At 42.4% G+C, this 26,203-nt stretch overlaps 1 protein-coding gene across 1 annotated transcript; it reads right to left on the bottom strand.

The window, feature by feature from the left end:
- Nucleotides 1-5,638: 5,638 nt before the first annotated feature.
- LOC116825364 (nectin-1-like) lies at nt 5,639-25,041 on the bottom strand. The gene is made up of 6 exons (XM_075061967.1): nt 24,960-25,041; nt 20,623-20,961; nt 14,199-14,498; nt 11,579-11,687; nt 9,728-9,851; nt 5,639-5,988 (listed from the first exon to the last, which is right to left on the bottom strand). Exons 1-6 carry the CDS (start codon nt 25,039-25,041, stop codon nt 5,803-5,805), a joined length of 1,140 nt encoding a protein of 379 aa, XP_074918068.1. The 3' UTR covers nt 5,639-5,802.
- Between the last annotated feature and the right edge of the window lie 1,162 nt (nt 25,042-26,203).

Genomic DNA, 26,203 nt, shown 5'->3' with positions numbered 1-26,203 from the left:
AGGAGGAAACCTTGTTTACTCACAGCCGAGAAAACAAAAAAGACCCCGAGTATACAAATTCCCGCCCCTGACTTTTAAGCAATCCAGTTCTCTGATTGGTCCTCTGGTCAGGTGTTTGGTTCCACGAGCCCACTTGAATCTCTTGTGGATAACAACCCCTCCAGCCCGCCCCTGACTTTAAACAATCCAGTTCTCTGATTGGTCCTCTGGTCAGGTGTTTGGTTACCCTTTCCAGGTAAAAGAAACTTAACCCTTACCTTACCTATCTACTTATGACAGACACTGCTAGATCTGCTGAGGCTCTGGGAGAGGGGCGGAGGCGGAGTTGGCCTGGGGAGGGAGCCTCACCTGTTCTCTTGGGAGCCCCTGCATAGCCCGGGGCAAATTGCCTCACTTGCCCCCGGCTTTGGGTGGCCCTGTCAGCAGTCCATTATGCCCCTTCAGGTCTCAGAATTGCCACAACAATTTTGCTCCTGCCTCTCACTGAAAATAGTTCCAGCCAGACCTTTTCTGCTGGTTGGTAGGGAGAGTGTCTGGGTCTCCTCAGGTGCCTGCAAAAGCCACCCCTATTCCTTTCAAGTTTCTCTACCCTTTTACCTTGTATCAGGGACACCATGCCCCTGGTCTCACTCATTTCCCAGATCTCTCTGAGCAGGGGAGATCTGCTGGGCCCACGCCAAACTGTAGGCTTCTTTAGAGACCCTCCTCAAAGATTTTCATTGCCTCTAGTTTTCCCCTCGCTAATGGTGCAGGCTCCCTCTTAGAGGAAGTTCCACCTAATGCTACCATCAGATGCCTGCTCACTAGCCCAAACCAATAAGCTGGGCGGCAGATAACTAGTCACACCATAGGCAGGTTGAACCCAACTCCTATGCTGTGCTGCATTTCCCTGTCAGCAGTTCACTCCTGTTCTTGTTAGGATGTTTTCCCTTCAGCTAGTAAGTGCTTTTGCATGTTTTCTTTTTAAGACAGACATTACCATACACTTCTTACATTATCTCCGCCTTCCTGAGGAGTGATTTGGAGTGTCTTCTTACTGGGTATGGAGGATGTTAAGCAACGGAGTTCTCTCAGTCTCTGAGAAGATATGATTTTGATTTTTAACTACAGATACTTCATCTCCAGTTTATTTTTATACTGATTATATTCCATTTCTGGTTAAATATTATATTGGTGGCATTTGTGAAATTGTCCTTGTTTTTTCTACATTTTTCTATATAAACTTGACTTTGTTCCAAATAAGACCAATCTAGATAGTGAAATATGTAATCGGACGGTTCCATACTGAAGACGGAAGCAGATTTTTCTCTTTTTTCTTTTTTCCTATTTTTTTCCCCATGTATACCTTGAATCGGTTACTTTTAAATGATGAATGAATGAATACTTTGACATGGATACGTTGAGTGAACACTTTTACATGATGTCTTTGCTCAAAATGGCAGAATGTAAGTGGTGTTAACAATCATATGAACAGATAAAATAATTTCTTATTTGCCAAGCAAGAGTGTTGCTCTGACATGGTTACAAGAGACATCTCTCCGGTCAAAGGCACAGGGAACTGAAACACAATTGGATCAGAGAAATTGATACTTCCTTTTCCCACTGACAGAACAATAGCAGTACCAAATTTTAGCATACAAATTATTAACTGTAAATTGTAAAAGGAACCACAAGATAAGGAGGGAAGGTACATAATTCTAGAGGGGTGAACTCACAGCACCCACATAATACTGAACGTGTTTCCCCCAAATAAGAGAGCATCTCCCTTTGCAGAAAGAAATATTTGTTTTCTACATCTATTTTGTGTTTTCATGTATGGTTGGAAAGTTTAATGCCACTAGACAGAAACTGCTAAAGAATATCCTTTGACAAGGAGAATGAGGAAATCCCAGTGTCATAAACAGATAGTTAAGAGTTAATGTCTTTTTTACTTGTAAAGGGTTAACAAGCTCAGTGAACCTGGCTGACACCTGACCAAAGGACCAATCAGGGGACAAGATACTTTCAAATTTTGGTGGAGGGAAGTCTTTGTTCGTGCTGTTTTTGTTCTTTGTTCGCTCTTGGGGCTAAGAGGGACCAGACGTGCAACCAGATCTGTCTCCATTCTTTCTAACACAGTCTCTCATGTTCATAATAGTAAGAACTAGCTAGAAAAGGCGGATTAGTTTTATGTTTCTTTTCTTAATTTGCAAATGTGTATTTTGCTGGAAGGATACTTTACCTCTGTTTGCTGTAATGTATCTTAGCTAGGGGGGAGGCGAGTCCGCTCTAGTCTATGTATAGGTGGGCTTAAGTAGAGGGCGACTGTGATTGGTTAGTTTGACCTTGTAAACATTTTCGCATCCTAGTTTTACAGAGATAATTTTTATTTTTCTTTGCTTTAATTAAAGCTTCTTTTTTAAGAACGCTAACTGAGTTATCTTTTCGGCTTGTTAAGAACCAAGGGGATTGAGTCTGAACTCACAGGAGTGGTGGGGGGAAAGCGAGGGGAAAGGTTAATTCTCTCCTGTTTAGGGATTCAAATAGTTTGGATATCAGTGATCTTCAGGGTAACCGAGGGAGGGGGGAAAATCTCGGAAGGAGGAAGGAGGAGGAATCGGTTTATTTCTCTTTGTTTTAAGACCAAGGGTTTGGGGTCTTGGGTCCCCCAGGGAAGGTTTTTGGGGAGCAGCGAAGTGTACATAGCTACTATATTTTTGGTTGGATTGGCATGCACTATCAAATCTAAGCTAAGAATTTAAGCTTAGAAGGGCGCCCACTTTACCTAACGTTCAAAGTGGGAATAATACCGTTGACTCGCCAAATATGAGGGCATCGTCCCTTTGGCAGAAAGAATATTTGTTTTCTACATCTCTTGTTGTGTTTTCATGTTATGGTTGGAAAGCTTAATGCATGAGACGAATTGCTAAAGAATATCTTTGGGAAAGAGAAATGGGAAATCCAGTGCTTAAGATGCTAGCTGGGGACTTGGACAACTGGGTTCAATAAGCCCACACCCTCCTCAGACTTCCTGTGTGACTCGGTCAAGGGTATGTTCTCCATTCCCATCAGTACAGGTCACTCGCCAGCGGTGCCCCTTGCTGTTCAATGAAGAAGGGCTGGAGCGCACGCTTTCTTGTGCCTGTCACAGTCCCCACTTGAACTTTAGAGTACACAAAAGGGGGACCTGGCATGGACATTTTAGGTGGCTTATTATAGCTTAGTACATCTGTAGGCAACGTCCACACGACAGAATTTAGTGTCTGGCAACTCTTCTGTTCCCACCCAAACTTTCCTCGGGAAACAAGATCCAAACCCCTGGATCTTAAAAGCAGGAAGATCAACTATCTTCCTCCTTTTCCCCCCATCCATCCTGGTGAGCTTCAGACCCAATCTGTGGATCTTAAAACAAGGAAAAATCAATCAGGTATTTAAAAGAAAGCTTTTAATTAAAGAAAAGAGAAGGTAATCATCTCTGTAAAATCAGATGGAAAATTCTTTTCAGAGTACTTCGATTTTATATAGCCAGTAGGGAAATCCCCTCTAGCCTCAGGTTCAGACTTACAGCAAACGCGATAGCTAAAATCCTTCCAGCAAAAAGCAAACCTTTACACAGTTGAGAAAGACAAACATAAGATAATCCGGCTTTGCCCTGGGCTATCACTTACAAATTTTGACACATGAAAGACTGATATAGAAAAATTTGGAGGCCTGGGTGTACGTCTGGTCCCTCTTAGTCCCAAGAGTGAACAACGAACAAAACAAAAAGCTCAAACAAAGACTTCCCTCCACCAAGATTTGAAAGTATCTTGTCCCCCTATTGGTCCTATGGTCAGGTGTCAGCCAGGTTTACTGAGCTTCTTAACCCTTTACAGGTAAAAGAGACATTAACCCTTAAACATCTGTTTATGACAGGGACAGCCACCCTGTGACAGAGCCATATAAGTACCTAAGATATATAGATGCTACTAGAGTGTCATATTATGGATTAGGGGCTACTTGACGTCTAGAGAGAAAACAATACTACTAGCAATGGCTTCCCTTTTCCTCAGCCAAGCACTCTTCATATTCTAGGCTGGATTATTCCTTGATGCCTTTAGAGAGACAGCTACATTAACTAGTGTTTCTCCCTTAAATCTCGCCCCGATAGATGTTGGTATCCAGCTGCAATACCTACAGAACACCACAGATTAATTCTCTCAGTACATTAATAATTTGCTTATTCAGCAATTGTTGTGACAACAAACCATTCTGGATTCTTAGGAAGAAAGACTTTCTACTGAATAACAATACTGGTGAAATGAAACATCAGACCAATTTTTATGGGGTGCTGCTAAAGCCCTATTGCGTCGGAAGTTATTTTAAATTGCTTCTTAAGAGAAAAAATGCTTAGATTGTAGAATTGGAAAGGAGACTGAGATCTTCACAGTTAAACCATATGAACTCTGGTGTTAGTAAAACATTATTGATATTGACTAATCTAAGCAAGACACTCAATATGATCCAAAATGAAAGAACACTATCACTTCAAACTCTGTAAGAGCAAATTTTTTATTCTCTGGCAGTAAAATGGATGCTGTTGGCTAAGTAGCTCTCTACACACGTACAAAGAAAAATCACGGAAATTAAAGCAGAGGAGAAAGTTTACAAGGATTTGGGGGGAATTAAAAAACTGCATTTTACAATTTCTCTACATTGTATTCATCTGACATAATAAGTACTAAAATGGTATCTCTGCTTTTCTATCCAACGTTAGTCTAATCTACCTAGAACTCCCACTTTCAAATGAAATCTCTGCATTCTTCTCCACTCATCTAACAAGGGCTCTCTCTTTTTCTTTTTTCTTAATCTGGCCACAGCTTCTCTACCTTGGGAAATAGAAAGGACAGGGTGGGAGAGGTGTTCCAGTTGTGTCTGAACTCATTGAGACAGGATTTTTTTTTAATGACGTCAATATAGCAATAATGAAACCCCATTAAGTTTTTCATTCTGCCTGAGGTAGCAGGAACCAAGTAAACTGAAGTTAAAGAGTGTAAAAGAGGAGATAATTACTTTTAAATGTAAATTTCCACGAGACGAGCATCACAGCTAGAGATGAGTGAAACTTTTCAACTGAAACTTTTTTTTTTTTTTTTTTCCCCAAAAAATATAGATTCAGTGACACCAAAACTTTTGGTGAATTTGCATCAATTTTGTTGAATTGTTTTCACTGGAGAAAAAAAGTAAAAAAATGGTTTCTGAAAACTGAAATATTCAAATGTCCCCATTTGAAAAACTTTTTGTTTCAAAATTTACTTTAAATGTGATTTAAAAATTTAAATGTTGACGAGCTCAGCTAAAACATTTCATTAGAACCAAAAATGAAACATAACTTAGATTTACTGAAAAAATTTCAGTTCAATCCAAATAATTGTTTTTTCAATTTTTTGGAATTGCTAGCAAACCGAGAAATCCATTATTCACACAGCTCTAGCTGCAGTTATTCCTTGGGTGGGGAAGGGGGGATGGGGATTGGTGAGAAGGAAAGGCATGTGACCTTGTTTTTTTCACCTACATATTTTCCATCTCCAAGTCTCACGTTAAATGGACTCTCTGAAAGAGACACACATAGCTTTTACATAGCATAAATGGAGGGGAGGGGGAAATGAAGCCACCACCTCTTTAAGCTCTTTTTGTGTCAAAGTCATGTTATAAATCGTCCTCTCTCCAAGCTACTGCGCAATTCTTTGAAAAAAATCTTCTTTGGGGCCGGTTTGAATGTTGAGTTAGTGACGTTGGTTTCTCTGATTTTTTCATTTGCAGCAGTGAAAGTTTACCTTCTGTCTAATTTTTAAAAACGGAGTCATCAATCTTTTCAACCCCTTCCACAAATGAATGATTCAGATTGCCTTCCTCATTCTCTTCTTTTTCTTCTGGAAACATTTCTCTGGGTACCAGTGTTTCTCTTTGACTCTCCTTTGAGTTTGAAAATGGGGTTCTCTTGCGCTGAAAACTTCCCGGGGTTTGCCGCTGTAAGAGCAAGTAATACAGTTATGTGGTACTCTAGGTAAAGGTTTAAATTATCAGAGAGAGAAAAGCAATGGGGGGAAAACACTAGCATAAGGATCAACTGAATAAAACTCCTAGAAGCCAGTACCAGAAATCAGAACTAACGTATTAAAAAGGCAATGGGTATAAACAAGTCAGATTAACGAACAAATCAGTAGGCTGGTGGTGCTTAAAAGATGAGAAAGTTTTATAACTGCATGACTGGATGCCACTAATGAGATTATTCTCCTTCACATCCTTGTGACCAAAAGGGCAGAACAGACAGTTTTGGGGGAAAGCATCTGTTGATGCTGCATTTTGAAGAATCTAAACTCTGCACTGTTTCATCCCATCCCTTCCCTCTATCCCCGGTACCTTTCCCCAGCTCAGACCCTTTTTAAAGTAAAATATTGGAGAGCATCTTACTTCAAGTGTCAGAAAATTCTATCAGGAATCACTGCTCCTCAAACAACCGATTTCCTGGCTACTGATTCATAGATTCCAAGGCCAAAAGGAACCACTGTGATCAGCTAATCTCACCTCCTGTAGAACACAGGCCATAGAATTCCCCCAAAGTAATTCCTGGATCATATCTTTTAGAAAAACATCTCATCTTGATTTGAAGATTGCCAGTGAAAGAGATTCCATCACATCCCTTGGTAAATTGTTCCAATGGTTATTTATCCTCTCTATTAAAAATGCATGTTATTTCCAGCCAGAATTTGTCTAGCTTCAACTTTCAGCCACTGGATCTTGTTACAACTTTCTCTGCTAGACTGAATATTCCATTATCAAATATTTGTTCCCCATGTAGGGACTTGGATTGTGATCAAGTCATCCTTTACCTTTCTCTTTGTTAAGCTAAATAGATTGAATTTCTCAAATTTATCACTGTAACCCATGTTTTCTAATCCCTTAATCATTCTTGTGGCTCTTCTCTGAATCCTCACTAATTTTTCAACATCCTTCTTCAGCTGTGGGGACCTAGAACTGGACATACTATTTCAGCAGGGGTCGCACCAGTGCTAAATACAGAGGTGATATAACCTCCCTCCTCCTACTCAACATAGGAACAACACGGGCCAATGAACTTGGAGTTGTGAGACCGGGCCTCTATCAACTGCACTGCCTCTGACTCACTCTGAGACCATGAGCAAGTCAATTCAATGCACTCTACCTCAATTTCCCATACTTCCAAAGAGGGATAATAATGTGTCCCCCTTTGGTAGTGTACAGAGAGCACCCTGAGAATACTCCCAGCAGGTTTCCATGAGAGGGCAGGCTAGGGTGGGAGGAAAGATAACCAGAGCTCACCGTACTACATCTAGTCACTGACTTCCAGGATAGACTCCATGTTTCCCGAAATGTAGGAAATGAAAAAGTGACTTGAAGCCACTTTTCCCACTATTTCTGACACAAATACAGACGCAAAGTAACTGAGAATGGGGCTTCATCCTGTTTCTGCCACTTTCTCTCCCTCCACCTCTGCCCCTTCCTTGCACACATTTTCCTGAAAAAAACCCTCAATTATTCTTCTTTTATAGTAAATTGAGACAGACCCATGATTCTGGGGTTGCAGGAGCAGAATTTCCAGCAGCCCATGTACTAGATAGCCACTGCACTAGGAGTCAGCAGATCAGGATTCTACTGCCAGCAAGGCCAACACCTCGCCAGCTGACTGTGAGCAAGACATTTAAACATCCCTCTGCCTCAGTAGTCCGAAGCATAAAATGGAGACAATGTTTACTCACCTATATATAACACTTGGAGAGCTATGGGTGAGAAGCACTATGTATGTGGTAAATGGTTATTAAGGCAGGTTCTGGGACTACAAAGGTGATAAAAGCAGTGCTTCATTTGTGCCAGGGCTGAACCCCGGCACCTCATGGCTTGTCACTTCAGAGCCTCGGCACCTGTGGGTTTGCCACATCAGTTATGAAAGAAATTTGCTTGAGCTCTGGCACCTCTTTCATTGCAAATTAAGCACTGGATAAAAGTGAAGAGCAAAGCCAAACCAGAAGCACTTTATGGTTTTGTGCTGTACCATCCCTTTATGACCTGGTCCTTTGGCACACAGCTCACCAGGGTAAGCCTCCTGGCAGGCCAGGCTGGTTTGTTTACCTGCGGTGTCTTCAGGTTTGGCTGATCGTGGCTCCCACTGTCCTCATTTCGCCGCTCCAGGCCAACGGGGGCTGCAGGAAGCGGAACGGGCCGAGGGATGTGCTGGCCGCCCTTCCCGCAGCCCCCATTGGCCTGGAGCGGCAAACCGTGGCCAGTGGGAGCCATGATGGGGCCAAACCTATGGATGCGGCAGATAAACAAACCAGCCTGGCCTGGCCCACCAGTGTAAGCATCCTGTCGAGTCAAGTGCCAAAGTTTGCCAATCCCGACCTAGTGTGAACTTTCATTGTCTTTCAAAGAAAGGCTTCTATTCCTGTTCATTTTCACATTGAAATCTCATCACTATCCTGCCTTCCCTCTTCCATATTGTTGCTGGAGGTGCTCAGTGAGTTCTCTGAGGGCCCTGAATGCTGATGTCACCTTAGGTGTCAGCATGAGCTTTGATTGTCCCTCCTCTCAACTGAGCTGGAGGGGGCTGATTCTTAAGGAAGCACAGAGGAATAGGAGAGAGAGCTGAACATCAGGTTAGAGCTTCTTGGAGCACCAATATTCAGATCCTCCAAATATCTTGCCAGAGTCCTGTACAAATGATGGGAAGCGAAGGTCTGAGAGTCTCTAAAGCAGGGGTTGGCAACCTATGGCACGCGTACCAAAGACGGCCTGCAAACCAATTTTTAATGGCACGCTGCTGCCTGCTGGTCTAGGGTCCTGGCCGCCGGTCCCGCTCAGCCCGCTGCCAGTCTGGGATTCTGGCTGCTGGACTCTGGCCAGCTGGGGTCCCGGGTGCAGGCCCCGCTCAGCCTGCTGCCAGTCTGGGGTTCTGCCGGCCCTGCTCAAGCCGCTGCCGGCCTAGGTGAATGGGACCCCAGACTAGAAGTAGGCTGAGCAGGCCGGCAGCGTAAGATGACCATTTTAATTTATTTTTAAATTAAGCTTCTTAAACATTTTGAAAACCTTGTTCATTTTACTATACAACAATAGTTTAGCTTTATAACACATAGACGTATAAAGAGAGACCTTCTAAAAGACATTAAAATGTATGACCGCCACGCGAAACCTTAAATTAAAGTGAATAAATGAAGACTCGGCACACCACTTCTGAAAGGTTGCCGTCCCTGCTCTAAGGTAAAGAGCATGTGGAACATGTTTTTAAACACTCTGAGGCTATCTTTATATTTCATAAAGGAGCAGTACTTTATTTTTGTTTTGTCTTTCTTTTCACTTTCAATGTCTTTAGTGTCTATCTGGACAGATAAGGAAGTCAATTAGCCTGCAAAGGAAAGTCAATGTAATTATTAAGTGTCTCTTTTAAGGAGGACATCCAATGTCTGTATTGTAGCTGTGTCAGCAGTGCTTAATTTGTAATAGAAGAGGTGCCGGGGCTCATGCAATTTTTTTACTTTCGTAGCTGATGTGGCAACCCCAGAGGTACTGGGGCTGTGAAATGCTGAGCCTAGAGGTGCCGGTGCTCAGCCTGGCAAGCTCTGGCACAAATTAAGCACTGTGTGGCAGATCTCAACTCCCTAGCATTGGACATTGCTAGGTTGTTTGCCTCATATAAGACATGAATGTGAATTGCCTGTATATGATTTTCTGTTACCTCATTTTGATAGGAAACACTCTGGTGGCTCTTAGGTGTTGACTGGTGCTGGTGTCTGTCTCCTCCATCTTGGTTCAAATTCTTTTTCTCCGCAGGAGTGCAGGGTGTGCTGCTACTTGTTGGTCTGTGATGTATATATTGAATATTTATACAGTGTCCAACAGTGTGCTAGAAATTTTACAGAAATATGGTCCCTGCACTAAAAGAATTCAATGTCTATTTAGATAAGAGGAGACAAGTGACAATGGCTATAATGGGTTAAGACCATGGGAGGGGAGACAGATTGCAAAAGAAAGGTCCTGAGCTGACTAACGTTTATGTTGTTCTGCTAGATAGGAGAGTTCTTTCATTTCAAGTGCTATGATGAACTGGAATGGGCTTGCATAAGTCCCCTTGTAACAGATCTGGCCTTTGGGCCCTGTAAGGGGGAATCTCAGTTTCATTTTTTAATAAGTAAGTTTCTTTTCCTGTGTAGCTAGATATGACACAGAAATCAATGTGACCCAATGATGAGGCTGAAATGGAACAAGCAGCTGGACTCCTCTTCTGCAGTGAGAGATCGGGGAGCAGTATGTTTTTGAGTGGTGAAAACAAAAACTGCTCTCTGTCTGAAAGGACTAAGGCCAGCTCTGCTTGTGAAAAATTTTCAGCCACCTCTGAGGCTGGTACTGAGCTGAATATTGCTCACTCAGGAAGTAGCAATGGTGCAGGGTGCCTCCATTGTTGTGTGGTGAAACTGGGTGGTCAGAGAGGAAGCATCAATAGCAATTCTGAAGTCATTGCAGCCCACCATTCTCCCCACTGGTGCCCACTTACTCATGCTTAGCCTGGAACTGGAAGAACTTTGAAACCTATCTCCTCTCCTATTCTCCCCATCCCCACCAGCAAGGGAAAGAGTGTGGAACTGATACAGTGGGATGGAGGTGGAGAGTATTTTACCTGGGGAATATTTAATGCATCACTAACTGAAACAAACATTTTGGAAGCAGACCCATGTTAACATTAGGGCAGCACATCACTAGGTAGAGGTGTTTTTGAAGCTGAAGGACAAGATTTGTATTCCCAGCTTGCCATGTGTAAGATTTATACAGTAATCAGTCTGCTGCACATGGAGTCATGATTGCATTCCATGGAGTTAATTCTGCACAATCCTCGTTCTGAATGTTCATCCAGAAATATAATCATTTCCCCACCTATGCAAAAATCCTAGAAAATAGATGACCCTCACAGCATATCTCAAAGATCAACAGAAAGTCCTTACAGGAATCCAGGGAAAGGGATATTGTATATGCAGGTCTCAAAACTTGTCAACACTTTGGATACCTACTACAGACTTCCTGCCAGCCCCCAAAACTGACATAGCACTGTCTATGTAGGGGAGTTAGGTCTGTATAATTACATCACTCACAGGGTGTGGGTATAGGACTGTTGTGTAGACCTGGCCTAAGTCTCATTTAAAAGGCACCTAGAAGCCTAAACTCATTGACTGTTAATGGGATATTGGCTCCGAAGTGCCTAAAGCTCCTCAGTCAGTTAGGCCTTGCAATATTGAGTGTAATAACACGTAAATACTTTTAAAAATCTGGGACAGACATCAAGGTTTTTTTTCAAGATCTGAAGAAATTCAGGTGACACGTGCTTCATTTTAGGCTACATTATAGATTGAGAACATCATCTCTGAAAAAAGATCAGAAAGGAAAGGATGTGTCTCTGTGTGTGCACTGAAGTTTGTAAGTGTAAATGTTATGTGGAAATTTTACACTGTAACATGGTGTTAAGCTAGGGAGCAGGAAAGAGGAATATAATAGAGTTCTGTAAGATAATTTACTAGAAAATGATAATTCAACTTACTTATTCCCTCTGATTTTCTTGATGATGATGGTAACACTTATGGCATTCAGAGTAAAAGAAATTATGAAAAGCACTTGCCAGATATATATTTTGCTCTCCTCGTCAGATGCTGAAATGCAAATTAGCAAACACCAAATGTCACACAGAACCCAAATGGATGTCAAAGCTTTTCTTATGTTTCCTGTCTAGATACTGGGAACCAGGAATCAGTGAGTTCTAAACTTAGTTCTAAAGTGTAGAAACTGGACATGTTGATTAACCTCTCTTGGTATGTGTTTTTTTAACTATAAAATGGGGATATTCATTATAGCAGGTCAATTATTTATGATGAATAAATAATCTGATCATAAAACTTTTCTTCTGTTTCTGAATTGTTCACAAACCATTGCTGATCTCTGGTCATGTCTTCCTTATTCACAGAACAGTGTACCAGAGTTTATTTGAAGAGATGGGGTATATGTGAGCCATTGACTGCCATTATCAGCTCTTCTGAAATGGGATTGGTCATCTGGGTTACACAGTTCTGTTTCTGCTCTCTGATTGGATGGAAGATTTTGTGAACAGAAGAATAAGGATCGATGAATAACAAATAAAGAAAAGTGAGTAACCTTGTGCCATACAAATACAGATCTTTGTTCATTCTTAAAATAGGTATGAATAATGTTTTTGCATTATTCAGCTAATTGTGGTAATACATATTTCACAGATGCATTTTGAGGATTAGTTAGTAGTTGTGAAATGCTTTGAAAATGCTAAGTAGCAATTCATTATTAAAAATTACTATTAGTCAAGAGAGAGTCCCATGAAAACTCATTTATACTGCTATTGTCTGTTAGACCTACTTGAAAAACTGAAAAAAACAGGTTGGAAGATTCAAAATTTCAGAGGTGTCTCTTTCAGAGCTTAGAATGCAGCCTCTTACATCAAAGATTCAACAATGTGGGTTTTCAATATATACTTTTAATTTTATCAAAACCATTATTAATTTTTTTAGAAGTTGTCAATAAAGGAAAAATAATGAAAATGAATATTCAAAAAATCAATTATGTTGAAACTGATAACAAATAAAAGATTTTGATGTTTACAGTACTTTTTGTAAAAAAAAGTTCATTTCTAAAAAATGGCCACTTTGGTGATCTTTTCTATAAGAAATAAGGAAATTTGTGAGAAGAGATCCAAAGAAATCCTCAGTACAGGACATCCTTTAATCTAAAGCTCTAGAAACAGCTCTAGGATTGAAATATCAGGAAAAACTTGGTCTTCTGAATATCTAAGTGTATGTCTACACAGCAAGGAAAGGCCTGATTTTAGCATGGGTAACTGTCATGGTACAATTCCCCACTCTGAACCTTAGCGTCCAAGAGATGGGGTACCAGCATGAATTCCTCTAAGCTTAATTACCAGCTTAGAACCTGTAGCGCTGCCACCAACCAGGAATTCCAGTGCCTGGTACCACTCTGGTCCCCCAAAACCTTGCCGGGGACTCAAGACCCAGACCCTCTGGATCTTAACCCAAGGAAAGTACCCTTTCCACCACCGTTGCCTCTCCCAGGCATCCCTCCCTGGTTCCCTGGAAGATACTGTGATTCCAACTCCTGAATCACAACAGAGAGGAAAATAGACCTTCCTCCCTCCTTCTCTTTCCCCTCCAGACTTCCTAGAGAGAAAATATCCTGACATAGAGAGAATTAGCCTCCTCTCCCCCTTCCTCCTTTCTCCCACCAGTTCCCTGGTGATCCAGCCCCGTCCCCTGGGGTCTCACCAATAAAAACAATCAGGTTCTTAAACAAGAAACTTTTAATTAAAGAGAGAAAACACGTAAAATATCTTTGTAATTTAGAGTGGATTAGGTACGGGTTTTAGCTTAGGGCACTGGAATACCCTCCCAGCCTAAGTATTCAAATACAATTAAACCTTTCAGCAAAAATACAAATTTGAATCCTTTCAGCCAAATACACAATTAACTCTTCCAGCCAAATGCATTTGCAATAAAGAACAAACTAAGCCTAACTCGCTATCTACCTAGTACTTCTATTGGAATCTATAGAAGACCGTATCAGGGAGATTAGAGGAACCTGGTTGTACGTCTGGTCCCTCTGAGCCCCGAGTGAACAACAACAATTCTAACAGCACACAGAAACTTCCCTCCTCAAGATTTAAAGCATCCTGTCTCTGATTGGTTCTCTGGTCAGGTGACAGCCAGGCTTACTGAACTTGTTAACCCTTTATAGTCAAAGAGATATAAAGTACTTCTGTGCTATTAACTTTTCTTATCTGTTTATGACAGTAACAATAGCAGCTAATCCAATCACTTTGCTTATCAAAGCCCTATGTGGAGCTGCAGTCTAGTAACTCAAGTGCACTGACTTGAGCCCAGTGTTGCAGTGAAGAGAAGTCCTCATATGAAGCCATTGAAGAAAAGCAGGGTCCACAGGGCAAATCTATGGCCAGGCAAGATTTAACCACAACTTTATTTACTGTGATTATACATTAAGATTTTCTTTTTCATTCACTGGAAGAGAACCAATCTTCTTTGGACAACTATTTTTTTGTTTGGTACAGCTTTTCTCTGCTCTCCACTCCCCAGACAATAATATACCAACACCAAGATCTAACCTACCTTCATATTCTTCTAGTGGGTCAATTAGCTCCTCTTTCCTTCCCATAGGGTGATTTATTACACAAGTCAAAGCCTGGAAGTTCTTCGATCTCAGAAGCCTCACAGAAACGATGCATGTGCTTGTCACGGTTACTGTGCCATTTGCATTCTTAACTCCATGTATCTCAGGCTGGCCAATCAGGACACCCTCAGGCTTCCATGTGATTTCTGGGGCAGGTTTTGCTGTAGCTGAGCAGACTGCAGTCAGGACTCCTGGGGTGTTAGTGTTTGAATGTAGTTCAGTTCTTACTGGAGAAATCGCTAGGAGAAAAAGTAGAGTGCAACAGAAATGACAATATTCCTTACACAGTGACCAAAAAACTAAGACATGTTCAAAGTTTTTAATGGAGAAAACTAGACTATTCCTGATATGTTCAATATGTTCCTTTATAATAATAGATTTTAATGGTTTATTATTATATTTTAACTGTTTGCTAGGGGGTTTTACGCAGAAGGCATAGGGTTGGAAATTAAAGAAAACTGGGCCAGATGGTTCCTTCTTCACAGCTCCACAGGAAACTCCCTGCACATTCGTGTGTCCTGTTCTGATGGAAAAAGTGTGCTGATAAACACTTATGAGGCACTATCTTCCTGTCCCTAAATCCAAGGAGATCCCTTCATTGAATTGAAGATCCACACATGGGGAAGGAACAAGTCAGGAGTAGGCCTGGAGACACATTCTTTTGCATTAATCCAGGAGAAAATCCACTCAGAAATTGCTGTATTAACTTCTAAGTGGAAATTCTCCATGTTATGGGAGACCTCTTTGTGAGTTGCATACAAGAACCACGGCCAGAAGGAAAAGTCCTGTCAATTCAGCTCCATAAAGCAGATCAGTGGCATGCCCGGTACATTCACAGGGCCTCTACTCTGATAGCCCATGGACCCAGTGGAACCCGTAGTATCCACATGGGTTTTAGGGCATCAGCGATACTTGAGGAAGAACTAACTTGTTCTATAGGAATATGTGGCAATAGCACCTCCTCAGCTGAAAACTGCTGAGGAAACATCACAAGAGAAACCTTGTAAAGCTTCCTTCACTTAAGACCTCTTGTGGATTTGATCACAAGGTTGGGGAAAGGGGCTTGTTCTGCTATATAACCATGAGCATAGCTAAACTTTGGCTCTACAATGGCTGAAACCAACATCGTCTTTGAGAACCTTGTGTTACACAAGGAAAAGGGGAATGTTAGGGGACAAAATGACTCAGATTTGGACTGGCTTCTTCTACTGATCTAATAGCTGAATATTGCTGTATGTTAGAACATCTTACACTCTTTCATCTCATGTCTCTGCTGATCCTGTGTCTGTGTATTTATACATTCACAGCCTTTTGTATTAGCAGGTAAACTGCTAGCAATCCCTACATTTAGGTTGCGTAATTTTTGTCTTTATAAAAGAATGAAGTGTTTTTAGATGCTCTAAAACCTTCCTGGTTTGCAGCAACCCTTTGAAATCCAGCAGGGGGAAAGTCCTCAGGCTGGAGAAGTGCCTTTTCTTTGTCCCATGAAATTCCATTCAGGCTTAGCTGAGTTCTCAATGGTTAAATATCACCATTCCCTTTCTCTTGCTTGCCAAATTAATAATCAAACACATGAACACTGAACACCAGGCTCATACCACTACCAAAGAAGCAGCAGACACACCAAACTAGGAATGGCTGTGAGAATAGATATAGCCAGAAGTGTCTTCGAACATTGGGACTGGACAGAGCCCCTCAAACATGGCCAGAATCTCATCTCTCCCAGACTTGCTGCCCCAGCATGGAAGAAGAGTGCCTGTCTCCTGGGGAAAGGGAAGAAAGAAACCTGGGCAGGGCCGGTTTCCACCCTTTGGACCTAGCACATAGTACCAATGGTCCATTCCCCCTCTGGAACAGCAGCCTTCTCCTGCTGCCAGTTAATGAAGTTAGTGCTGTGGTGGTAGCAGTCTGGTGCAACAGCAAAGGCTCATTGATCTAATCTTATTGATGACACATAATAGGTACTTGTTATAGGTAAACCCAAGATAATTTATTTTAACCTTGTTCTTTAGTAAACAGTAAAATACACTAAAAGACTACATTGTAAGAAAGTTATTTAACTGTATTAGTATCCGCTTGGGCACTATACATGAAACAGCTTTTAATTACCTGATCACATACTGTTTCTAGACTACCCTGGCCTCCTTCAGTTCAGTACGTAAGGGAAAAAATGAGGGTAGAATTAAGGTTGTTTGGTGATCTTAAACATGGAATTTTCTAACTTTTGAGTGCTTGACTTCATAACATTCTTTTAACACAGAACACCTACAACTCCCCCCTAACTAGTTGGTAGAGGTTTAGTCAGAGGTACCACAAAGACCATTTCCATGTTTAGAAATAGTTCTTGTGGAAGAGTTTGTATACTCAACATATAGTTTATGTTAATGAATTCAAAATGATGAAATTTATACTATGCAGTATTGTTGTAGTCATGTCAGTCCCAGGATAATAGAGGCAAGGTGGGTAAATGTCTTTTATTGGACCAATTTCTTTTGGTGAGAGAGACAAACTTTTGAGCTCACACAGAGCTCTTGTTCAGGTCTGGGAAAAGTACTCAGTGTCACAGCTAAATACAAGTGTGACATACTATTTCTTGGGGAAGCGTCTGGTAATCCCCATATTTCTCATCTGTATATAATTGTGATCTTGCATATAAATCAGGCCTTGTGAGGTATCGGGGGAAAATTTATGATCTACTGAAAGTAATTTTTCTATCCATATATGTATATCAATAATCATATGAAGTTATGAGAATTGTGTTGTATGGTTGTCACTAAAACATGCTGTAAATGGGGGGAATCAGCCAGATATTGGCTCCCCAGAGGCAACAGCAAGAAAAGTAATCAATTCTCGGGCAGGGTGTGAAACAACCTATCCTAAGCCTTTCTCTCAAATCTGGACCTTAGCGTCCAAAATCTGGGTGCTTAGCATGAACCTCCAAGCTTAATTACTAGCTTGGATCTTATCTCGCTGCCACCAGACAGGAATTACAGCGCCTGCCTCACTCTGGTCCCCCAACTTTCCCTGGAGGGACCCCAAGACCCAGAAGCTCTGAGTCTTACTGGCAAGGGAAATACTCCACTTCCCTTCCCCCTCCCTCTCCCACCCAGACTTTCCTCTCTGGGCTAACCTAGAGAGAGCAACTCTTTAACATCACAAAACCAAGAAGCATATCCCTCATTCACAAAGAGACAAACCCCAAAACAGACAAAAAGGATCCTACTCCTTCCCGCCTCCCCCATATCCTGGTGTGAAGCAGAGCTTCCCGAGATCTAACACAAAGAATTCCCTCCCCTTGTTCTTTAGGTCTACACAGGAAGAAAACTCAAAAAGTCTTAAAGAACTTTTATATAAAAAAAAGAAAAAAAAGACATCAATTCGTATCAAGATGACAATACAGGATATTTCCTTAAAAGAATAAACAACCAACCTTATTCAAAAAGTACATAATACGCGCAAGTTCAATTAATAACACCACAATACCTATATGTTTTCCACCTGTATTCAAAGTTGGAACAGAAGATTAAAGATAAGAACATATCTAAGCTGAGAGCAACAAAAAACAAAGACCCAAGACAAAGAAGACCACAAATCCCCCTTAAGCTTTAAAAATCGGTTTCCTGATGTCCCCTTGTCAGGTGTTTTCCCCCTTGTAACCCTTTACAGGGAAAAGAAACATTAACCCAGCTATCATATTATGACACAACCTCAACAGCCATTGTCCAGCAAGGGAGCGACAATCAATGACATCATTACAAGGCCACAGGGAATCTCACTTGCCTGGGACTTAACCATGCCACCAGACATGCCTGACTTTATTTCTACAAGCACATGGATTGAGGATAAAACACACAGGGAACACGTGCGTTCCTTTCTTGCCTCACCTTACGAAAACAAGGAATTAGAGACTTAATTAGACTCACAACAGAGAGACTGCCCAGGTTTATACACCTGGAGACCTCCCAACTCTGCAGCTGCAGCCCACGCCAGAAGCCTGGCAAGTGCGCACAACGCCGTCGACCGCTAGCGAGGGCCAGCCCACAACCTCGTGAGATCGGGTCAACCGCCCTCCGGCACCAGACAGCCGCTCGCTGCCAACAATGCGGTCCGGCGAGGAGCGAGATCCTCGTGGATGACATCCCGTTTCGAACGAACGGCCCCGGCGTTCGCCGAAAGCCCGGCCCGCAACTCGAGAACGCCCTTCTGGACACCTCTGCGGCGAAGGGCTACGAGTCTCCGCGTCGTCTGATCGTCGGGCGCTGGCCGCTGGGACCCCCTGAACGAGTGTGCCAGGGCCGTGGGGGGCGTCGCTGGGCGCACTCATGGAGCCTGAGGTCTCGGACATCGAGGTCTAAGATTACGACACGTTATAACACCTGCCACAGCCTACCGTGAGCCGATGTGCTCACCCACGGGGGAGAGGGAAACTTAACCCCCTTAAACATCCCCTGAGTCCTGACTTACCAATTGATCCCACCGTGAGGTCACCCGTCCCTTCCCGCGCCTACCTGACTCGCGTTGTGTAGCCCAAATGACCGTGTACCCTCACTGCCCCTTATATATCTTGCCCCAACGCACGTTACACCGCATGGACATTAGCGGGCTGTATGTAATACTCGAACATCAACCAATCACGCCCCCCAATGCCGTATGTTTCCCCCGATGACCAACGACTGACACATCAAACTCTTTGTATCACCTTTCTTTAATATTTTCTAATAAACTGCAGTATCCTGTGGGGTGAGAAAAACTGCTTCAGCTAGATCAGTGGTTCTCAAACTTTTTTTTTTTTGCGAAGCACTTGAAAATTGTTGATGATCTTTCAAAATGTTGTTTGTACCATGAGATAGTCATTGTAAAGCACTTTGGATAAATGTGCTATATAAAAAAAACCTTAATAATAAACTTTTTTTGTTCTACAAATAAAAGCAAACAACACATTTTAATATCAGTAGTCTTACCTTTCAAATGCGGTGGATGTGCCCTCTGTCCCCTGCTATGGCAGCCCCCAAGCTGGAACTGGCATGCAGAGGGGGGTGTCTCTCTCCCCCGCGCCACCTGCGTGGCTTTACTAATTAGGTGGGTGGCACTTCATTTTCTTGTGTGCGGCTGCCCAGATGCACACTTTAGAGGGAACTATCCACAGACCACTTGAATGGAGCTCGTGACCACTGGTGGTCAATGGACTACAGTTTGAGAACCTGTGAGGTAGATGATGTCCAGTCTAATAGGGCTGACAGTTTAGGCTGCGTGCTAGTGTTTTAATTTATATTGGTAACTAATTCTGACTTTTTGCCTATTATTTATAATCACTTAAACTCTTTTATGGTCAATAAATTTGTTTTCCTGTTTATCTTTACCAGTGAATATGTATAAACTGTTTGGTAATCTACTCAGGTTTGCAAAGGCTGGTGTATATCCACTTTCCATTGATGAAGTGTTGAACCAATTAATACATTTGCATTTCCCATCTTGAACAGTTCCAGATGGTATATTCCTGAGGTACAGTGCTGGGAGTTGGGGGGATTTGGCTGGTGCCTTTCTCTGTGTGATTCATGAGCGGCTTTGGGAGCATTCATGCAATCTAGCTGGCTTTGGGGCTCCTCATGTGATTGTGCTGAGTGATAACAGCACCTGGAGGGGCTTGCTGCTTGTCACTAGCAAGGCATTGTAAGAGACAGACCAGGCTGAAGAGAGTTAAGGGAGACAGCGGTTTCACAGTCCAAGGCTGCACCTCGGAGAACCCATCACAACAAGGTTGAATAGATAGTTTAACATAATTTTGCTAGATACTGAAAACTACGGTCTTAATAAAGCATTTATGGCTTATTTCTAAGGCCCTATTTAATTGCTGATATTGTAGAAATTGCAGATCCCAATATTACTCTTTCACCATAATTACGACAGTAGGAACCACTGCTGTCTGTGCAGGGCACAGCACGGCTCCCGCTGTTAGCTTTTCTAAATTACTGTAAATAATACGGGTCCAGTATTACTTTTCCATGATTTTTCATGTCTTGTCTGAAACTCAGTTGCAATTATTTGACAAGCATCCTGTGACTTAAGTATGGCCTTAATTAATATAACAATCTGTAACCCACTGTGACTACAGGGGTGTTAATGGGATACTGCACCTTGAATGCTCCTTTAGACTTAGAATAGGTGGTAACTACTTATGCTAAACAATCTGTTCAACCTTCTATTTAGCTGTGACACTCCCACATCTGAAGATGAGCCCTGTGGAACTCCAAAGCTTGTCTTTCTCACCAACAGAAATTGGTCCAATAGAAAATTACAGGGACATTCTGGGTCCAATCCACCAGATAGTGCTGCACCATTAGAGAAAAAGCGTTTAAAACTCACAATGTACAATGAGGCAAGTTTCTCTGCTGAAGGAGCCAAGTGGAAATGCATTGAAGATGCACTTATAACAGGTTTCATCCTCCAATATCACACCACGAAATGTGATGGATGATGCTTTCAGACTTGTATCATTGAAAAAAACTCTCTTATTGAAAGGCCCTATGGATTTAATTCCATGTGCCTTGCTGTAGGTAGCTATGTTTTTGAATGAAGAGCCTTCCAACTTCTGCCAGGTGACTTGTAAAACATCGAACGAGGGTATAAAGTTACATTTCAAGGTCACATCTTCACCTAAGGCTGCTGCAGGAATTCTCTCACATCTCACTGCTTCATTGGCACCTGGAAACAGAGCCACATCAAGGATCACATTAAACGAGAGACTGCAACGTCCACAGAGGAAATTTCTGTGACAGCCCTGGGACACCACATTGTGCATGTGTGTATTTTACATAGTCACCAGACCACACTGTGGATGTGATATGGAGCTCAGAGGCTACCAGCTTCCTAGGTCTTCTGTGCGAGAGATACGTTACAAGTGTTACACACTGTCCTTGTCAGTGTGGTCATGGGAAAGTAATAATTAACACAGCATGGGGTTTTTCAGACTAGGTTGAAAGTTGGTTATAGGCAGCCTAGAAAAGGAAATGCTATATATGATCCTTGTTTTGCCCAAGTAATACATGGAGAAAGAGGTCCTGTGAACAGCCTGCTGAAATGTCCCACTCCTCTGCCTCTTTTCTGTCTGGAGAATCAGTGACAAAACAGCAAGTTGCAATGACTTCACACAGCCGCAAGATGGCAGCAGGTATCACAGAACTGAGACGAAGTTCACCAAGGCGCTCTTATTTAGCCAGCTATAAGCCCAGAGGGTACAAAATGAAAATTCTTCACTGAAATCCTCCCCTGGAGGTGAAGTGGTAAAATAAAACACAAACTTAGGCAGTGATCTTTGCCCAGCGAGAGCAGCCTCATGCACTTGTTGAGCTCTGTTTTAGCAGTCATAGTAATAGTCCCAGATTTAAGAGGTCTAAAACCTTTTCCTACTGTGGGCCAGATCTTGCAGAGATCGACTCACAGCCCCCTTCCATTGTTTAGCATGTAGGGTGACCAGATGTCCAGATTTTACAGGGACAGTCCCGATATTTGGGGCCTTGTCTTATGTAGGCACCTATTTCCCCTAACCCCCCCATCCCATTTTTTCACGCTTGCTGTCCGGTCACCCTATTGAATTAGCCTCCATCAAATTTGTCATTACACCATTGGCCTGCATCAACTACAGTAATTCTTGGTGAAGGAAGAGCAGGGGATGATTAGGGAGAGTTTTTAACTGTCTAAGGAGAAGCTTATCACCCAGTCTCTTTTCTCTTCACTCCTTCTCCCCACTGGTCTGATCCCCATTTCCCTTCTACTTGTCTGCCACCTAGTCCTCGCTTTATCCCATCCAGTCCCTTTCTCCTCAGGGACATTGCTCTCCTACTAGCAGCTCCTGCCTCTTCCCCTCCCAGTGGAGAAACTTATGTTGACTCATTTGTTTCCTCCAGGTTTTAGAGGTGTGAAGGCCCCCCACTTTTTTTTATTATTGTTCAAATAAAGATGATGCTTCTAGAAGCAGCTGGAAACAAGATGGACAACACAAAACCAGGTGCCAGACCAAGGCTCTACTGTGGTGTACCCATGTTCTACCAGTAGGGGGAGCAAACACATAAAAAAAGGCACAGAAGCAGGGAAGGGGAAAAAAAGAAAGAAAAACCCAAGTCTTGCCCCCAAAGACGCGAAGCAGCTGGAGTGAGTGTAAAAATTAAAAAGGCGCCACTTTTGGTAATGTGCTCAGTGGGGAGCAGCTGCTCCACCTGCTCCCCCCTACATATACCTCTGTCTGCAGAGTAGAGTATGAGAGCTGCTGGGTTAGTGTGTTTAAACGGTGTTGCACTTCTGCTGTCTAAAGAGACCTAAACCATTCTTGATGTGTGGCTGCTCTAGGGGTTGAGGGAGAATAATTGTTCCCTGGAGCTGTCTCCTTCTCTCAACTTTCCTCATTTGTATACAATTACCGGAAAAATTGGTGAAAGGGGAGAGAGAGCAGTTAGGGAAGCACAGAGAACTGAATGGCCAGAGAAATACTACATGCTGAATCACCCAGGGCATCGATAAAAACAACAAGGAGTCCTTGTGGCACTTTAGAGACTAACAAATTTATTTGGGCATAAGCTTTCATGAGCTAGAACCCACTTAATCAGATGCATGGTATCGATGAGACTGATCCAACCTGCATGTTAGCAATACTTCCTCCACTCACATCATGAGAAGAGGCTTGTGATATATATCTCAACTGTCCACCTTTCTTCCCTCTTCTCTCTTGGTTAATTAATATCATCTAAAACAAAACCCCAAAGATGTCACAGACCCAAGGAACAACTTGGGTGAGCTGAGTTTTCCAAAAGAGCACTTAGACCTGACTTGCATTTAATTTGCCACCAAAACTGAGGTAGAACATGAGAGAAAAGGGCCTCTCCTGTCACTTATTACTGGAGCCTGGAAAGATGAAGACAGGATAGTGCAGAGAAGCGAGCTCCCAGCTCACAAGCATCTTAGGGCCCGGGTCGGGGGTGTGTGTGTGTCTCTCTTGATTTATTCTTCCATTTCCCTCTTTAACTGCAGGAACCATCTGTCAGGTGATCTCAGATTCTTCCTCTGGCACCTCCCCCACTCCCTCATTAACCAAGGAGGAGAGTGGACTTTGATTTTTGCTGTGAATGTGAAGGCACTCTGCTCTCTCTGTGAATATTACTGCTCCTAGTCCTCATTCAGGTCAAGTGTTTAGCAGCTGTTGTAATCCTAAAAACGAGGGACTGGTATAGGATCTTGAGTCTTGAGTCACTGAAGGAATACTTGGTTAATAAAATTATTTTTAAGACCAAATTTCTAACACCACTTTAGATTAACAACATGGAACACAGTTTAAAAGAAATCAAAGGCACTTTCTCCTGTCTGCTTTTTGATTTTCATTCACCGTGGACATGAGAATAGAATGGTCTGTTCCATTTCTGTTCTAATCAGTTTAACTTTCTGGCTTTCAAGCACAAACCAAAGGCTGCAATGTTTGGATTACTATGTAGGGCTGCAAACACAGCACAGGACTATCCGTTTTGGTAACCCCTAAATTCTATTGGGAACATAGGCATTGCCATACCAGAACATATCAATGGCCCACCTAGGCCAGTATCCCATCTCTGACTGCGATGAGTAGCAGGGGCTGGAACCCCCTGGTGGGAATTTATAGAATAACTTCTCTATAGTAACATTTCTTTGTAACTTCTGTTGGAGGTTAGCTAATGCCCTAAAGTGGGAAAACTTATATCCATTTCACATTTAAATATATCCTAAGCAAATAAGTGTGGATGTTCTCATTATCAGGCTAACTGTCCAATTCTGGTTGGATCCTGCCAAGCTCATGACCTCATTATGCTGTAGCAATGAGTTCTACAACTTTATTATGCATTCTGGGGAAAAGTGTATCCTTCTGTCAGCTTTCAATTTGGTGCTTTTCCTTTTTATTTAATGACCCTTTTTTGTATAATGAGAAAAAAAGGAGAAGTACTTGATTTCTGTAGTATTCATTATTCTCCAAATCATTATCATGGCCACTCTTAATTGTCTGCCCCAATCTTTTTATTCTCTCTAAATATTGAAGTTTTCTCCAGCTTTTCCTGTAATTGTTTTTACTGGTCATTTCTGAACTGCCTCCTTTTTCTGTAAAATATATATATCACATAAATAATGTGTATTAGTCTTGAGTTTTGTTAAAAAGTTGAGGCCAAGATGAACTGATAGTGTCTTTAATCACCTTCACCGCTAATTTATCAGGTAGAACTCATATAAGTAAGGATGTGGGGATCTGGGAGACCCTAGTTTGGGAGGAAATTTGATATTGACTTTGCATTGTTAGGGGAGAGGACATGCTTTTTCCCTCCCAGAATTTTCTCATTCTATCCTATTAGTTAAAGTAATCAGGACATTTTTTTCTCTGATTGCGGGAAATTTAAAATTATTTTTTTTACATTTATTATAAGTGAGAATATATAGAATTATTAGATACAGTAAAAAGGAAAATTTTTCTCTCACCACTCCTGCCAAAACATTCTATTACTAACGCTTGCTAATATTATTAGTAACAATTTAGAACTATCTGACAGGACAGTCCATCTGTCCATTCTCCCCCTCTCACTCCCTCTTCTTTATGTTGCATTTTATCAGCCCTATTTAGGTCGGAATTGTCCAGCGATTGCTGCCATGCAACTGGTATACAAAACAGGAGGATAAAGGGAAACTCCACTCACCTGTGAATGGGGCTCTAAGCAGGCAGAGTATCCAGAGCAGAATGAGCCAGAGTTCAGGCCACCAAACCCTTTGCAAACACATCTTGGAAAAGGTTTATTTTATTCTCATGATTTTTTTTCCCTTTTCCCTCTGGATCTACAAGAAGAGCTTCTCTTTCAACGAGATGACTTGAATGTGGCGCCTTTTTCTTGCATATGACTCATCATCTCATCTGATTGGCCATAGCTCAAAACGGCTCACATTCCACTGTGAGATTACCTGTCTGTGTCCAACTGCATGTGCTCTCTCTCTTACCACTCCTCATCTCCTATTTGCAGCTGCTGTAATTGTAGCTGACACCAGAGTGCCTGTCTGGCACCAGCAAGCCATTGGACCGGGAATGTCAATCATTAACCAACTGCCTCAGCCCTGGGCTTTCACTAGAGCAAACAAACTGTCCACAAAATAGAGTGCTCACTTCCCTTCCCCTCTCTCCACTTTCCTAAATCACCTACAGAAACCCCTTCTGCAGACACACTCTAAACCAATCAGCCCTTCTCTACACATCCTCAGTGTGATTTCCTCCTCAGATTGCACAGGCTGACACAATCTATTACTTATCTAGTGCTCAAAGTGGTATTGCACTGGGGGAGTTTGTGGAGCCCCCTCTTAATGCAAATATCTTATGCATACAACTCTTCACATCCCCATGTGATCCCCTTCACTATTTCCCAACATCCCTCTGAGTACTACAGTCATATTTGCTTCTCAGAAATGCCTGAGGAGAGGCTGGGTTGGATCTCCAGCTCTTCACAACTCATGTGGTTTCTGGGGCCCCTTTCTCTGGCTTCCCCATTACCTCAGCCCTCAGAACCCTCCCCATAGCACAGACTTCCCCTCTTCAGCTGCTTCCCCTTGCACACCTCAGAAACTTTCCCAAATAGTTCCTCCTTCCCTCTTCCAATGCTAAAAACGTGTGCACCCAAAGCTCCCCGTTTTGATCCCTGTTCTGAAATCTCCCCTCTGCTCTCTAAGCTTTCCCTTCTCATTGTCTAGAGGTTCCAAAAACAGACACCCCTTGCTCCTGCTCCTCCCCATTCTCTGCCTCCCACAGGTAAGAACCCTTCCCTCTTCCACCCTCATCTGCCCAGAAACGTGAACAGTTTTATGACCACACAACTGAGTGCCTCTACTTAGATAATTCTCCTTCAGATGCACGCAACACAAAGGCAGGAATCATCATGTGGGTGATGAATTTTGAAGA

Source organism: Chelonoidis abingdonii, chromosome 1 (assembly GCF_003597395.2).
Source record: "Chelonoidis abingdonii isolate Lonesome George chromosome 1, CheloAbing_2.0, whole genome shotgun sequence".
NCBI classification, from domain to species: Eukaryota; Metazoa; Chordata; order Testudines; family Testudinidae; genus Chelonoidis; species Chelonoidis abingdonii.
The sequence above is the reverse complement of the archived record's forward strand: the minus strand, read 5'-3'. Positions and strand labels throughout refer to the sequence as shown.

What these genes read in the sequence shown, in the direction of transcription:
- LOC116825364 (XM_075061967.1), bottom strand. Translation starts at nt 25,041, where the DNA reads ATGTGTTTGCAAAGGGTTTGGTGGCCTGAACTCTGGCTCATTCTGCTC. An exon ending in AACTTGCCTCATTGTACATT is followed by an intron (nt 14,499 to 20,622) that starts GTGAGTTTTAAA and finishes TTTTTCTCCTAG; the next exon opens with CGATTTCTCCAGTAAGAACT. An exon ending in CCCACTAGAAGAATATGAAG is followed by an intron (nt 11,688 to 14,198) that starts GTAGGTTAGATC and finishes TTTGCATTTCAG; the next exon opens with CATCTGACGAGGAGAGCAAA.